A 17,094-nucleotide genomic window follows, 5' to 3' on the forward strand; every position below is an offset into this window, starting at 1 on the left:
CAAAGCATGCATGCAGCCCTAGGCCTTAGCCTGATTGATAGCCACCCTTGTGCTTGTGCATTGCATGCCCCTCTCAACTAAATACTGGAGCAGGGCTTTGTAAGAGGTGCCCTTGTCTTTATTACCCTATCCTCCTCCTCCTCCTCCTCCTCTCTCTCTCCTCAAGCTGAGCTGAGCTGAGCTGCATGCATGTCCTACACCAGCACAGGATGACTGGATGAGGGAGAAAGAAGCAAAAGGACACAGGTCTATTGCCTATACATTTGTAGTACAGATGTATGTGTGCATGTGTGATGTCTAAGTGTTTTCTTCGTGCTTGCAAAGATCTAGCGTGAGAAATGCCCTAGCTTACTCCATTTAATGATACATGCAGATGCAGCAGGAGAGGAGATGCCTCAGCATATCAGTTGCTGGTTGCAAGTAGATGCAGCGCAGTGTTAAGAGTGTAGTGTGCTGTGGGTCTTTCCACCTGCCTGCCTGGAGTGTGTGTGGACGGTACGGCGGTCTCACGAACATGGCGAGACATGTAAATCTCTCTCTCTCTCTGGCCGGAGGAAAGAGAGAGAAGGGATAGATACAGCAGCTTCATTTGGATTGCAACCATCACAGAATCCAAGGATCACATTTGCTAGTAGCTGCTTTCAGCACAGCAGCATCTTGAGAGGGGTAGAGAGGGATCGAGGAGGCAGCAGACTATAGGTGTGTGCGTGTGTGAATGTGTGCTAGGAGAGAGAGAGGCAGAGAGGAGAGGAGAGAGAAAGGGACGGCTGTGTGCAGAGCACACAGGCGAACTGATAGAGAACTTTCAGGCTTTCCTCTCTCCCCACATAATAGCTCTACTGGAGTACTCTCTCACTCTATCTACGCCCCAAACCAACACTTTAAAGATCCACAGCCTTCCCCCCTATGCATGCATTTGCATTTGCTGCTCCCAAACTGCACTGCTGTCTTTTTGCTTTTGTGCCATCATACTACTAGTAAAACCGTAATACTCTACTCACATCGATCGCACCCTCCCTGCTACCAGCAGCTCTCTCTCTCTCTCTCTCTCTCTCTCTCTCTCTCTCTCTCTCTCTACTATTCCACCCCACCATCCGATATATACCCCCGGCCGGCCCCTTTTGTTTTTCCTCGATCTCCTTCCAAACCTCCATTGCATCATAGAGTTCAGTTGTCTCACTCCCTGCTCCCTCTGCTCCACCATGTAAGAACCGCAACTACCCTTCATCACTTTTCTGGTGGCTTATTGCATTGTTCATCTCCATGTGTCTTGTACATCTCTTCTTCTGAACCCACTATTGTCTCTCTCTCTCTCTCTCTCTCTGTGTGTGTGTGTGTTTGTGTCTCATGTTTATATGTGCACATCTGTTGTGTTCTCTTCTTTTTCCTGTTCCTAAACCATCGCTGCTGTATGATCTTTGTTTCCTATATATGCCATAGTTCTGAGTTCTTAATCAGCTTGTGCTCTCAGTTTGCTTTTCTAGACTACAGATTCTTCTTGTACAATGAACAACTGCTACTGCGTTTTTTTTTTCTAGCTGCTGCTACTGTACTAGTTTTGTTCGATGCGCATCTTGTTCTTCTGATGAGATCCTGCGCTCATACTTTTGTATTTAGGATCTGCTTTAATCCTGTGAAGTTTTGATTCGGTCTCTATATAAACTGTTTTCCGATTTCTGGCCAAGAACTTAACTTCTTTTGTGTGTTTTCTTTGTTCATGGTGCGTGAACTCCAGGAGGCAAGAAGGGAACCCTTTGGACCTGAACAACTTGCCGGAGGAGTACGGCAAGCAAGCGGTGGAGAGCTCCACGACCACCGCCACGTCAAGCGTCGATGCAGTTCGTAAGGACTACAGCACTACTTTTCTTTGATTTGAAGGTGAAGTAGTTCTAGGCTTCTAGCTGCGTCATGAAAGAAAGAAAATCCTGCACTTGAACAGAAATGGGATGGTTTCTTAAAGTTTCCTACTTTTTGAATGTATGCCCAGCTAGCTAGTTTGTAGAATTAATGCTTCAATCATACACTGTTTTTCTGAATTTCTGTTGATGCTAATGCTATAGATTCCTCATGGATGATCTAGAATGTCAAGAAAGATTGTACTCGCTTTGCGCATAATATCTCAATTTGTATGAAGGGCAAGATCTTTCTACTTTGTTGTGCATATGGCTTCAGGGACTGATCGATTTGTTCTTGTTCAGGGATCAAGAAGAAGAGCGGTGGAGGGAAGGATGATGCTGCCAAGGTGTACGAATGCCGGTTTTGCTCCCTCAAGTTCTGCAAGTCTCAAGCGCTTGGCGGCCACATGAACCGGCATCGGCAAGGCAAGATCATACCCAAGAACCCTAGCTAATTGCGCGTTGGTTACATTTCCTTCCAATTTTATGGGTGATTGATTTTCTGTGGGTTTTTTCCTTCCAGAGAGGGAGACTGAAACCCTCAACCGTGCCCGGCAACTCGTCTTCGGCAACGAGAGCCTCGCCGCCGTTGGCGTGAGGTGAGGAATACAAAATACTCCACTGCAGACGATCATGATTAGGGTTTCTCACAGACATTGCAATTTTCTGCTACAGTTTCAGGGATGTCAATATGGGAGGCACCGCCCCAGCGGCCATGCTAGGAGGAGGCTTCCGGGGAGGCGCCACCGGCGGCGGCGGCGGCATCGGCGAGCCGTGCCTCCCGTTCCGGCAGGTGCACCCGCGGCTGTCGCCGCCGCCGCCGTATCATTACCTCTACACGGCGCCGTCCACACTGCACCCGATGAGCTACCCGGCGACGTACCCGGGCCCTCCGCGCCAGCCTGCGGTCGGCGACTACGTCATCGGCCACGCAGTCACCGCCGGCGACGCACTGCTGCAGCCGCCGCCACACCGCGGCAGCAGCTTCTCCTGCTTCGGAGCTCCACTCACCGCGCCGCCGGCAGCAACGGCGGCGCCGGCGGCTGCAGCGAACGTGCAGGCCGACAAAGTTAACTGCAACTGCAGCTTCGGCTGCGGCGGCCACAGCAGAAATAATAATGTGAACGCCTCCTCTTGAGCAGACTACGTGGTTAATGCAGCTGAGTTAAGTTAGTGTAAAGAGCCAAGAAATTAAGTTAGGAAGCTTGTTTTGAACACTAAAGGGAGAAGTGTTCTCAGATTCTACTTCTAAGTATATTTCTGCACTGGATCAGTGCTCAATCTTGGTTTCTGTTGCATGAATTCTTGGTTTTAGTACTTGGTGCATATTTGATAACAGATGTTTGCGATAATTAAATGTGCAGTCAAATAATTATACATAGACAACCATAGCCATATATTCATAAAAGTCATGCCTTCAGAAAAAATTCATTGTTAACATGCTATTGTGATTTGTGACCCCTACATATGGTGAAAAAGAAATGTGTTGTTTTAGACTCCGACATAATTCTGAAACTTGAGTTTGGTTATTAGCTTCCATTTTTGCAATGAGTCATGGAACATAGTAAAATTGTAAATAATATTTTAAGATTACAGTTTTACAATAAATAATAACAAGACGATATTAAATTCAAATTTTAATAAGTTGGTAGCATAGTTGAAACCGAAATGACACCTTTTTATCCTTTAGAAAATATAATGTCACCTTTTTTGTGATCAATGGGAGTACTGATTAGCTAGCTAGTGTTCAAGAGTGTGACAAATCTGAGAATATCTTTTGAACATAAGTTACTACTACTAACTACTACTACATTACTTAATAATATTGTTGGAGTCTCTAGTTCTCTACATTTCCCTGTGGGTAGCTAATATAAAGCACGTGAACTCATCAGAACTCTGGTGGGACATCATATTAAACTTGATTTGACATAGTCGCCGCAAGTCAACTACGCTGATGACAAAACTATGAGCTGGCTCAAGGAAGAAGAAAAAATAAAGCATGTTCCCTGAAGCCTGCGCAGCACTACCGGCCTGGAAATCTGGGTGGGTTCTGAACAGAGGCAGTGAGTGCTCACTATCGAGGAGGCTACTCTCAGGATTTTGGACAGTGCCATGTTGACCACTGCGCGCGCTGCTCAACTGTCCTGTTCTTGATGGAACAGGCAACTTTCCGGCAAGCATATTGCTACACTTATATCAGATGGGACTGGTGTTATCATTTCCAAAATGATCACAACGCCAATACTGAATCCAAGAACGTGCAATCTGTACTGTGTTGTAGTAGTTTTCCCGAGTAGAATCTTTCTTGAGTAAACATCATGAATGGAATCTTATGGTTTTTTGGACAAAAAAGATTTTCTATATGCAAAGTATATATAGTAACTAATTTTCAGGCACAAGACACATTCATCCATAAGATCACAGCATGGAATCAAACAGCATTCAAGGTGATGTACAATTAAGATGAAAAAAAGAAATTCAGCTGACCTGCAGTAAATATTAACATATTTAAATTACATGTTAACGAAAAAAGAAATTTCAACCAAGTAAACCAACATTAATATAAAACACATAGCACAATAATCCCTTACATACATTGCACGTTAGAATCATAAATAGTAATTCCGACACAGGATAGAGCCAAAGAGCCAACAAGGTCTGCAGCAGCTAGCCTAGTAATTTACTCCTGTGGTACGATGGCCAGTTTCGTAGACCATACAACACCTGGTATATTTTTGTACAAAAAATAGCCTACAGCTAGCACGGGCTGAGTACTTGAGTTCAATTAACCTAATTTAACATAGTAGAATGTCAATTCAAAAGTACATAATATTATTACCACAATATTAATTAGTGACCACTTAATAAATTCATGTCTTCTACTAGACAATCAGTTTCTTGGAATATATAACCATGTCTGTACGGAGGCAGCATTAGACTATCATGAAAAGATCAAAATAATCCTTTTGTTTTTCCTCATTTACAAGCAAACACTATACATCATGAACTCGATCAATGCAAAAGGTATGTGCATGGTTTAAGTGTTCTATTTTTTGAACCTCAAATTTTAGTCAAGTTAAACTAAATTAGGAGAAAGCACCCAGGGCCCTTAAAACTTTTTCTGGATCCTCATCTAGGTCTATATGAACCCTTTAAAGTGAGCTTATGCGTCATTAATTTTTTACGTGTGGTTCATGCCAAGTGAGACGTGACTAGTTTATGGGCTTACATGCTTTACTTTGACAGTTCGTGGACCTAGGTAAGAACCTAAGAAATGTTTAAGGACAACCCTTGATGCATTTATACTGCATATTTGATTAGATTTGTTTTCACATCCACGCTAATTGTGTAGACTCAAAGTTGAGTTGAAGAGTTTGGAACTAAATTTGGAGACAATCCTAGATAGTCCAGAACTTATTCGTAGATAATTCATGACAGTTTCACTCAGCAGAAATCCCCAATTATTCTTATGTGTGTGTTCCACCTAACTCGTAGCCCGAAATGGCCCACGATAATTTAGTTCTCATGTGGAACTTACTTGTTTGCTACTAACAGACAACTTTTCTCATTGATTGCAGACTCTCTTTCTCTCTCGATTGGCCTGTACGCTGCACATATATAGGCTCCTAACCTGAAGGGATTGCTGTTGCAGGCTGCCATCTAGCCCACACTACTTGTGTCCATGCATGTGCATGTAGGTTTACAGAGGCCAACCAAATGACTGCTGTGTGAGCTTCTCGAGATACACTTACACATATCATATCGATGGAGCCGTCAAGAGCATGCATTCCCTGCTAATGCTCCATCGCTTCCGTTCGGTCGATATGATCTCTACCTAGCTCTGATCCCTGCGTCCTACCGTGCACAGCCACTTTAATCAGCGAGGCCGCCCTGCGCTGCATCCATGAGAAGCAGCCGCGCGCATCAACTGAACATCTCTCTCTCTCTCTCTCTCTCTCTCTCTCTCTCTCTCTCTCTCTCTCTCTCTCTCTCTCTCTCTCTCTCTCTCTCTCTCTCTCTCATATTTTTGCAAAAAGAAAGCGTCGAGACCTTTGCAGATGCAAAGTTTAGGTGTTTACGCTTCCAAAGCATGCATGGACGACAGGCCAGCTACGAGAGAACCACCTTGTAGCCCTGGCCAACCCTAAGCTTAGCTTCTACTAGCCTTCTCTGCTGTCTTCGACACCCTTTTGATCTTTAGCTGCTGTGCGCCCCCATTTGGCACGCATATTAACAAGAGCAAAGATCCAACCGCATGGATACACACAAGGCTTCAGATCGCACTCGCGCGCAGGCAGAATCAAACGGGGACAGGGGAAAAAAGGGATAAGACGCCAAGAAAGAATGTGGATGAAACTGGAAAGAAGGAAACAGTAGCAACAAAAGAGGCTTTTCTTTTTGAGATGTATGCTTGATTTAGAGCGTACTCACTCCGTCCCAAGTTTTAGGTCGTTTTAGTTTTTCTAAATGCATAGTTTTTTACTATGCACCTAAATATAGTCTATGATGCATACAAACATCTATGAACCTAGTAAAATCAAAACGATCTAAAATTTGAAACGGAGGGAATAGCTAACAATGTAGCCCCCTGCTGGCTTTAGGGCCTGTTTGGGAAGGGGGTGTTAAAGTTTAATAGGGTAAGGTGTTAAACTTTAACATATATGGGATGTTTGGATGGTCTACTAAACTTTAACATCTTAGGTTAGAAATGACAATTATACCCCCACTCTCCCCTCCTTCCCCCTCTCTCTTCTTCTTTCTTCCCCGAGACAACAGTCGGGCACAGCCCCTCCTACCGCCCGCCGCTGCCGCTGCCGCCGTTGCCTGCCCGTCCTGCGTCTCCGCCGCCACCACCACCACCACGCCGCCAACCTGCGTCTCCGCCGCGCCCGCCGCGAAGGAGCCTCGGGGGGGCGCCGGATTCGAGCGCCTCCTCGGCCAGCTCGCGCAGATCGCGGCCGGCGGCCTTGCCCGCGCCCGCGACAACCCGCCGGCCTCCAAGGCTGCCGTCGAGTCCATGCCCGTCCCCGGATCCGCAGTAGCTGCCTCCGGATCCGTGGCCCGTTCCCGGGCCCTGCGCCCGTGATGAGGTACGCCAGCCTCGGCGGCGGCTCGGGCGGCCTCCGGTGCCGCCGCTGCTGCTGCTGCTGCCACCCCGGCGCCGAGGACGACACGGGCGACGGCGAGGAGCGCGCCGCGCCGAGCGTCGCGTAGAGGATGGGGAGCGAGAGGAGCGGGAGCGCGAGGAGCAGAGCGCGCATCCACCGGAGGCGGTGCGCCGGCGGCTACTTCCTCATGGGTCCGTGTCGGGCTGCACCTCGCGCCAGGGTCTAGAGCTCCCGCGGCATTCGCTCGGGGGCGCGGCGGTTGCTCGGGCAGCGCGGCGGATCCGGCCAGGCAGAGAGGATGAGCGGGAGGAGGAGGCCGGCATTGGTGGCGGGGAGGAGAGAGAGGAGAGGAGAGAGGGGGGTGGCAACCAGGGAAAAGAGAGGGAGGGGACCACTTTTAACACCTTTGGCACATTTTAACACCCCCTCCATGTGTTTATGAAAAGAGAGGTGTTAAATTTTAACACCACTCTTTTAACACACCTATTTGGGAGCCAAGGTGTTAAAAAGTTGTTAAAAGGGGGTGTTAAACTTTAACACTCCCTTCCCAAACAAGCTCTTATGCTAGCACCACGTCACTTACAGTCCATCTAATAGTCCGATCATATAAATACTTCGATGTTAATATATGCTACACTATTAATACATAGCCCACCTCATCTTCTCACAAAATATCTTGGAACCTGTGTTTAAGCCCACTGTAAAGTTGCAGTCTGCTTCTCTTCTCTCTCCTCCACCTCAGCTCTAATGTGATGTGGCAACTCTTACAACCAACTTATATCACCTTAGGGGATGAGTTGAGCACCATGTATTTGGTTGTTGCTACTCCTTCCGATCACAAATGTTCGGCATTTTAATATGAACCTATGCACAAACACCAAATGGCATTGCTGCTTTTTCATTCATATTGCACAAGAAAGAAAGAAATACTAAAATATGCATAGAAGTTCCAGATGATATAGATTTAGGAAATACTAGTTGTGAAGACAAAAAATATATTTGTCATCAGTTGAAGTATTCCATTCTAGCATTTAGAAGACCGTGAAATGACTTGTGCATCTTTACATCCATTGCGTGTCATTTTAAATGATCTATATGAGCATTTGATGAAAAGTGACCGGGCTGTTAAGAAGCACGATTTGTTTCGTCCTAAACCTATGCCTAGTCCTGCCCAATAAGCTTGTCAAGAACAAAAGTAGTTATTCATGAGGCCAATTCATGCTTTGTTTCACCAGTTTTAAGCATAACAAAAAAATCTACTTTACTACCCCAACTATTTGGTTTGTCCACTTAATCCCCATTACAAAGTGTCAACCCATTTAATTCTCATGAACTATTTCAGTATATCAAATTTGCCTATAATGAAAATTTCCCTTTTTCCTCATACAGGTTCTGTTTTGTGGTCAAGTTTTCTTATACAGGTTCTGTTTGGGCATCATACTTAAATTTACCTTAAAAATATTTTAGAGCTTTTTTGTGATTATTTCATCCATTTGAGACATCTGATACTACTTTAATCTTGAGATATAAAATGCATGAAAAGTCTTAAAGTATTTTTATGGCATAAAGTATGATGCCATCTACATACCGTCCCATAAAATTTGAACTTAAAACTCAATTTGTAGAGAAGAAAAAAAAGAGATAAATTTCATTATATATGTGGTGAGTCAATCCAACTTCACGGTTTGGGGTAAAATTAAATGATGAGTCGAAATTTTAAATAGGAGCTTACACGTTTAAAGTGCATTAATCAAATAGTAATAAAATGATTTTTCTTCCTAAATTAAAATTTGTTTTCATGCTGAGGGGGTGTCACCTTTGAGCTGAAAGGAGTAGCTAGCCGACCCTCGCTAATACGACACTTAGGCCCTGTTGGCTCTAGGAGTAATAAGATTTTTTTTTGCAGGGATTACATTGTTCCATGAAAATTTTACAAGCGACTTTCGTTCAAAAAAAACCTGCAAAACTCCCTCTTTTTAAAATAGTCCGCTTTCACCCACTCGATGAGCCCTAGTGAGTTTGATTTAACGAGTTTGATTCTGAAAATGATTGGATGGCCACTCAAATTCAAAATCTTAAGTACCATTTCATAGGAGAAAGGAAATTGGTGGTAAAAGAAAGGATGGGGAAATGCATATATGACAGAACAATGGCAATGAGCGAAAAGACTTGTGTTGTCGTCAAGGAAAGAGGGCGAGAGAGCAAACGGAGAGGTGCTACACTGCCAAGTCTGCCATAGGGTACTCGTACAGGCGTACTACTTGCACGACAAGTCGAGCCTTGTCTGTCTTCCCCAAACCATTGCCCCCCAAAAAATTCACACATAAATACAAATTCAAATCGGCTACTAGCCAGTGGGGCCCAGCCGGCCGGCGCTGTTGGCAGTGTGGCACCATATGTGTTCCATCAAAAAGAAGCCCCGTATGGTTTCAGCTGGAGAGACATGCATGCTGCCTGGGGACTGGCAGTGGGTCCCCTGCGTGTATCCATCCCATCTCAGGCGATCAGATGCGTGCAGCGATGCGTGGCTGGAGGCTGGATCAGATCGCCGGCCGGCCGGCCGGCCGGCCGGCAGAGAGATACCTCTCTGACTCTCTCTCCTGGTAGCTGTGGTAGTAGTACATGCATGTATGCATGGCCCGTCTTGAAATTAACACCAGGGGGGGCAGAGGCACAGCGATCATCAGATCGTAGGGTGGCAGCCACTTTGTGTGCTGTCAATCAGGCTATGGCCGGTGAAAACCTGTGTGTGCAATGCAATGCCATGGCAGAGGGAACTAGGAGTCTAGGAGCTACCCGGTGCCCGGTGACTCGACTAGTACTGCAGTACAGTGAGTTCGCGTCCGGTACACGAACAAGGGGACAAATCCGTTGGCACCGGCGACAGATTGTCTCGGTTTAAGCGAGCATTTGGGTGGGGGATCAGGGTGTCCTGTCTCAGGGTTTGTTTGCTTTGAATAAGATTAAGAAAAATGTCGAGGAAAAAGAGGGTCCTATTTCAGGATTTGTTTGTATTTGGCACAGTACTTCAGCTTGGACGGCTACTGTTGTTTGACATGGCACTTCATGGCATGGCTGCAACCAGATCCGGTACAACCTTGTGACTGGCATGTGGTCCCAGGATTCCATGTTTCATCAAGGAAATTTGTAGTTTTGAATCAATATGAACTTTTCAAAAGTGGCTCCTTGGAACAAAGGACTGCCTTGTGGTTGGTAGTTTTAGGGCCTCTTTGGGAGGCTTCAGCTCCGGTTCTGTCAGTGCAGAATCTGGCCGACAAGTAAATGTTAGTAGTTTTGACGTGCGTTAGATCGGATATGGCCTAGCACATAATGACATAGGATTTATACTGGTTCGGGCAACGTGAACGTAAACGTTCAGTTCGAGGTCAGTCGGTCGATTGTATTCCTGAGTCCAGGTGCTCGAAGTTTGCAGTGGGGGTACAAACAAGTGAAGGATGAGAAGGGGGTGTCCGAGACCCAGTCGTGATCTGATTCGAGTGGAAGAGAGTGACGGGAGGCTCGAATTGTGCGCTATGTGCTGGAGAGAGTCAGAGGGTTTCTGATGTGCTTCGTGTGTTCTCAACCGGGTGAGAGAGGGCCCGCCCCCTTTTATAGTCCAAGGGGACGGTCTTACAAGTCAGCGAGAGAAGAAGAGAGTGTACGGGCGCTGCCTAGTCGTGTTGTTGCCCACGTCACCGGGTACGGTATGGCCATCGCCCTCCATCCCTGTTCAAGTTCCGTTGTGACAGGCAGGTAGCACAGTGTCTTCCTGACATGGCACGGCAGCATTGTGCGGTGCGTGCGCAGGGCGTAGCGGGTACGGTCTTCTGTATGGTAGTTGACCTGAGTGCCTTTCCTTATCCATTTCACCTACTCCCCGGGCCCATACCGAGCGGGCGTCCCCGATCGGTCCCGACCGTGTTGGTCGGGGGAGCGGTGTGAGTCGGTCTGGCATATCCCCGATCGGGGGAGCTCGGTCGGAGTCGGATTGTGGTCCCGACCCCGACCAGACCTTCTGGTTAGGGCGCTGACCAGGCCTCTTGGTCGGAGGCGCCGGTCGGTGGCCGGATCATGGTCTCGACCTAGCGTTGCATATCTGGGCCAGCCCAGACGTGCATTATTGATGCGCCTCTCGTTGGGCCAGGCGTTGTGGAAAAGCGGGCCCATTGGGGACCCTGGGTCTATGGACCTGTCAGTAACCCCCGAGACCCTTTGGGGCTTTTTGAAGCCAGGAAGGGGCTGTTGGATTTTGATGGGGCTGTTGGATTTTGATTGGCAGGTTGCTACGTTATCAGGAGGGACATACGGGAGCGCCGTTCGACTTTGTCTTGTTGTAAAAAGGACGAGCCGCATGTGAACACTAGCTCTAGATTCCTGACGATAAGAATAAGCTTCACGTGGATACTGTATTGTCGCCTCGTGCCTAGGTACCTTTGTTGCGCAGTCACAAGCACGTAATGTGATGCTCCGGTAGCCGGCGGTTCGGCTATAAATAGGACTGTCTCTACATTTGGAGTCCTCATGGCTCGAGTCATGGCGCTAGTTGGCTTGAGGTTTTTGCTCTTCGCCAGGGGCAGCTTCGGCTATACTTCATGATGCCAGAAGATTTCTCGTAATTGGTACCCAGATGCTCCTTCCCTTCGCAGTCTCTTCAGGCATATCCGGGGGCCACGATGCTAGAAGATTTCTCGTAAGGAGAGGGCATCCTGCATTCCGAATGGATCCTTCCCAGATGCTGGATGAGAGGACGAGGGCACCGCTGCAAAGGGAGGAGAGAACTTTGAGCGCAGCTTTCTTGTATTGCGTGCGCTCTTTTCTCTTTTCCCGTCTCGACGCTTCTTGCTCCGAGGTGTAGAGCGGTCCTAGGGCTGTTCACGCACACTTTGTGTGATATTGTAAAAGTTTGGAACTTCTATTTTCGCACGCTTTGCTTGATAATGTAAAAGCCTATGGCTTCTGTTTTTGTACGCTTTGCGTGATAACGTAAAAGCCTTTTTCAGCTCAATGAAAGTTTTCATCATTATATGTTTCTTGTGCCCATTGCGCCGTGGAGGTGAGTTGTCATTGCGACTTTGGTATTTTCCCCTTTTGTTCGCTGCGCTGCGTAGGGTGGCCAAGTAGGATTAGGCGTTTAGTCCCTGAGGAGAGGACTAGCCAAGACCGCAGAGGCGCGCCGAATAGATATAGGCGCCCAGCCCCCGAGGAGAGGGCCGGCGAGGGCTGTGGAGGCGCGCTGAGTAGATACAGATGCCTAGCCCCCGAGCCTACAATCGACTGGGGAGTCGGTCGGAGTTGAGTACTTTCTTACTTTTTCCAGAGTCGCGGACTTGTGCGCCTCCACCGGTTTGTATGAGACAGTCCTCATCGCGAGTCGGGGCGTTTCCTCGTGTGGGTTCGCGACCGCGACCTGTGTCATCGGTTGGACTCCCGAGTCAGGATCTATCAGCCCGAGCCCCTAAGCCCCGTTGGGCTCTGTCGGGGTCGATCGCATCTTTTCATGCGTCACCCCGTTCACGGTTTCCGCAACCGGAGGGGTTGAGCTAACGCCACTTACCTCGATGGCTCAAGTGACGGGCTCGGTGAGCTCCTAACGAGTATGTCCGAGTGGAATCTGGGTTCGTCGTTCGTGACAGGGTTGGCATAGCCCTCATGTGGCATTCCACTGCTCCTTGACCTGCCTCCCGGCAGATGCCCGAGCCGTCCGACCAACTCGGGTGGCTCGCTGGCCTCTCCTCGATGGAGATTCTGTGGGCATGGCTCAAGGTCAGGATCGAACGAGAAGTTGACATGACCCTGTCCGCTTCTGAGCGGGTCGGGCGGAGGCTGCTGGGGCTCATCCTCGAGCGTTGCTTGAATCGGTGTTTCCAGTGCAACCCTATGAAACACTTAACCTCGGGAGGAGCTCCTTTGCTTCGAACGAAAAATGAAACACTGAGAAGTAAGTCTGGCCCAAAGCCAAGATGCACTAACCATTATTTGAACCGAGCACTTTAAACTTCGGGCACCTAAAGCTAATTGCGAGTGCCAAGTTGTTTGTTGTCTTTGCAGGGCCGCACCTTTGCAGCAGGGGGTGGAACGCAAAGCTAGGCGCATCTCAGTCGCGAAGCTGAGTTAATCCTAAGTACGAGGTGATGGCTTTGGACGCGAGGTCAAGTGGTGTGACGGCATTGAAGCAGTCAAGGCGGAAATCATGGAGCCTTATGAGAGCGCAATTCACGGAGCTGTCAGGTGGCGTGAGAAGCATGACCTCCAAATGACCTTCGTGTAAAACATATTCTAGGAATGTAATGGTTGAGTAAGGGTGTTCATGGAATGTAAAATGCCCTCCGGGACACTATAAAAGGGGAGCCCTGTCCCGTTGTAAATTTTACGTTCACTGTTGAATGAAAAGATATTTTGCCTGCAATCCCAACTTCGTTGTGTCTTTACCTCGCCCAAGTCTTAGACAACACCTTATTAACCTCACCGAGATTTGGAACATAACAATATGCTTTTCCTCTGGCTCCGTTTGACATGAGGCAGCCTCGAGTCCTTCGCGGATCGGCCTTCGAACCTCGGTCAGTCGCGGCTCATTTCGAATGAGCCGACTATTGCTTTGTGACGCAACGCAAAGCAATGGAATGCAATGACCATATGTATGAGATGAATGTATGCATGCATGGGATGGATGAATGAATGAATGAATGAATGAATGAATGCTGTTGCAATGGGAAAGGAAACGGAGGATTGGTGAAATTACCTCGGTCGGGTTTTTAGGCATCACCCCATGCGCGGTTTCTGTAACCGGAGGGGTTAAGCTGACGCTGCTTACCTCGACTGCTTGAGTGACGGGGTCGGGGAGCTCCTAACGGGCGTGCCCGAGTGGAACCCGGATCCGTTGTTCGTGACGAGGTTGGTGTAGACTTCATGTGGCATTCCACTGCTCCTTACTCGTCTCTCGGCAGATGCCCGAGCCGTCTGACCGACTCAGGTGACCCGTTGGCCTCTCCTCGATGGAGATTCTGACGGTGCCCCCCCAAACCCTACCTAGGAAGGCGGAGGGTACGCCAACGGGTGGAGTGCGGATGAGATCCAGGCGTTGGGGGAGAGCTTGGTGCTGCACGCGTAGGCGGTCGCCGAGCATACCACCACGCAGTGGATGATGGAGGCTTGCCGCTCAGCGAGGGCCGTAGGCGTGGTTCAAGAGGGCATTGGCCCTGATGAAGCGATGGAGACCGAGTCGGAGCAGAACGTCATCCCGACCACAACTGAGGCGTCTTCGTCCACGCCAACCGTACCACCATCCGACGCGACTTAGGGGGTAGTAGTAGAATTCCATAGAAGTAGTTAGTTCTTTGTATTATAATGAATTTCGCAGGGGACTGAGAGCCCATGAATGAATAGTTTAACTTCTTTGTGATCCTATTAATCATAAGGGGAGCTTGTCCCGCCCATCCTCATTTTTGCCCTTAAGTAAATCTACTTTTTGCCCTTTTCTTTCAAACCTGCCCGTTGACTGTAGGATGAACCTTTTAGAACCCGGGCATGGCCCGTGAGGCTCAGCTGCTCATAACCGTAGGTCGTGGCGGGGTTTGATCGGTCGGAACGCTGAAGCGAAAGTTAGTTAGGGTAGTCAGAGGAACAGGATGCCCTTTCATTCGGGCACAGTGCGTGATTGCACGAAAGTAAGGAGGGGGTGGTACCGTGGGGCGTTGTAGGAGCGAGTGTCGAATGGAAATGACTGTTAAAAACTGAGTTAGGGAAAGAAATGATGTAACTGTTCAATGTTCCATGAGTTGGTGAGGATGTTGTCATTGTTGTCCTTCAATCGGTAGGCGCCTCACGCTTGGCCTTGCCCTTGTCCCGACCGCCGCTGAAGACCGCCTCGACCGCCTCCTCGCCGGAGGCATGGTTTGTGGCGATGTTGAGCAGGTCACGAGTGGTACAGGGCTTTAGGCAGCCGAGCTTGTGAACGAGGGTCTTGCAGGTTGTTCCGGAGAGGAACGTGATGATGACATCTGCGTCAACGACATCAGGAAGGGAGTTGCACTGCCTTGAGAACCTGCGGATGTAATCCCGCAGGGACTCATTGGGTTCCTGCTTGCACCTCTTGATGTCCCAAGAATTCCCGGGATGGACGGACATCCCTTGGAAGTTCCCGACGAAGACCTTCTTTAGGCCCGCCCAGTCGTGGATGTTGTTGGGCGGTAGAAATTCGAGCCATGCCCGGACAAACTCCTCTACACATATGGGGAGGTACTAGATGATGAAGTAATCATCATCCGCTCCATCGGCTCGGCAGGCGAGCTGGAAGTCTTTGAGCCATACACCGGGTTTCGTCTCCCGGTGTACTTGGCGATGTTGGTGGGCAGTTGGAAGCGCTGTGGGAATGACGCTTTCTGGATGCGGCGACCAAAGGCCTGCGATCCCGGGCTATCCGAGCTGGGGCTTCGGTCGCTGTACCGGTCGCTCGGTCGGCCGCCACACCTGGGGTGCGTCTCCTCGTACTCCTCGATGGGTCGGCTGGGGCCCGTGCCGCCTGCGCTCGCCACCATTCGGTGGTCGTCGGCATGGTGCCGAGCCTGGCATCAAGTGTTGATGACGCTGCGAGCGTCACGGTTTGGCTCGAGTTGCTCACGGATGTGCAGATGCCATGGAGCAGGTGCCGGATCGAGCTGCGACGCGACCACGGCGCCCTGCCTCGCTCGAGGCGGTTGCTATGGTGGTCGGACGGAGCGATTTGACTGGTGCGGCCCAATACCCCGGTCGGGCAAGAGGCTGCGTGCCGCTGTTGTGACGCGAAGCTCTCCACCTACTGGACGGCGGTGGTCTCCACCAGTGCCCGGAGGTTCCGGCAGATCGCCTGCTCCTGGGGGTCGATGGGCTCGGATAGGCTGCATAGTAGTATTACTGCAGTAGCGATGTTCTGGACGACCCAGGCAAACTGAGGGGAATCACCTCCTCTGGCTAGGATGTTGCGCTGGACCTGGTGGGCGCGGCCTCGAGCACCGCTTGCCGGGTTGCAGGAGTGCGGCTCAGAGCGCTCTGCAGGGTGTGCCGGCGCGGGTGGCTGCTAGCTCTGCCGCCGCTGTCACAGCTCATTGCCATGCGCCTGCGCACGCGCTAGGGCCTCCTCATGAGGGTCCGGGAGGGGGGTGTGAGTCTGCTAGGACTCCACCACCTCCGATGGCTGCCCCAGGGCATCCGCCATAGCGCACTGCGAGTCGTCGATGCTGGAGCCGTCGCTTTCGACCTCTTCGTCGCAGAGGTCGTGGAAGGAGGTGGGGGGGGGGGGGGTAGCCCATCATCCCCACGAACTCGGACATGAGAGGGGGCGGCGTCATGGCCCTCCAAAGCCCCCGCGCGTCTGCTTTCACGGGGGACGCGAGGCCGTAGGGAACCGGCCGCGTGGCAAGCGCGGCGGAGACAGCGGGGTCCCTCCGGAGAGCTGGCGGAAAGTGTTGAACAGTGAGTATAGGACGATGTCTACGTCACTCATCGTGGGGTTCGAGCCCAACATGGACTCGAGGCGGAGTACGAGCGCCTCGACGTCGAGGTCGTTGAGTGGCCCGGGGTCCATGGAGGGTGCTCCTCATGGGGACGCCGGGACAGGCGCCTCCTCGTGGAGGCGAAGTACACCGAGCTGATCGGCGGTGAAGTCCAGACTCCCAAAGTTCCAGGTATTGTGGAAAAGCAGGCCCATTGGGGACCCTGGATCTATGGACCCGTCAGGCTCCTTCGATGGCTCCTTTCAAAGCTGTACTAAACGGCAAGCTTGAGCCATTCGATGGAGAGGGAGTCAAAAAAAGTGGCTGCCCCCAGCTTCATCCTCACCTCCCCTTGCCGTGCCCTGACGATGCTCATCGATGGCTCATCCATGAGAAAAGTAGCAGCAGCCCACACCAGCGGGGAAGGGCGATGGCACGCTCATGGAAGCGAGGGTGGCAGCAACTACAGAGATGGAGTAGAGAGATGGGGTGTTGCGCGGTGTGGCCAGAGCAGCAGGAGAGCGGCGTGACTGGCCGGAGCTCGGAGAGCTGCGTAGCGGCGGGCATGGAGCAGGAGATGGGGCATCCGGATTGGCAGAAGGTAGGGTGACTGGTCAGAGCTCG

The 17,094-nt window shown here is 50.1% G+C and overlaps 1 protein-coding gene across 1 annotated transcript; it reads left to right on the forward strand.

Annotated features, from left to right (window-relative positions):
• The first annotated feature begins 554 nt into the window (after positions 1-554).
• Positions 555-3,176, forward strand: LOC117858279 (zinc finger protein STAMENLESS 1). Its single transcript, XM_034741319.2, has 5 exons — positions 555-1,204; positions 1,736-1,842; positions 2,199-2,321; positions 2,419-2,494; positions 2,571-3,176. Coding segments are annotated over exons 1-5 (771 nt in total). The 5' UTR covers positions 555-1,202; the 3' UTR covers positions 3,034-3,176.
• Positions 3,177-17,094: the final 13,918 nt, after the last annotated feature.

The sequence above is a fragment of the Setaria viridis genome, chromosome 5, assembly GCF_005286985.2.
Source record: "Setaria viridis chromosome 5, Setaria_viridis_v4.0, whole genome shotgun sequence".
NCBI lineage: Eukaryota > Viridiplantae > Streptophyta > Magnoliopsida > Poales > Poaceae > Setaria > Setaria viridis.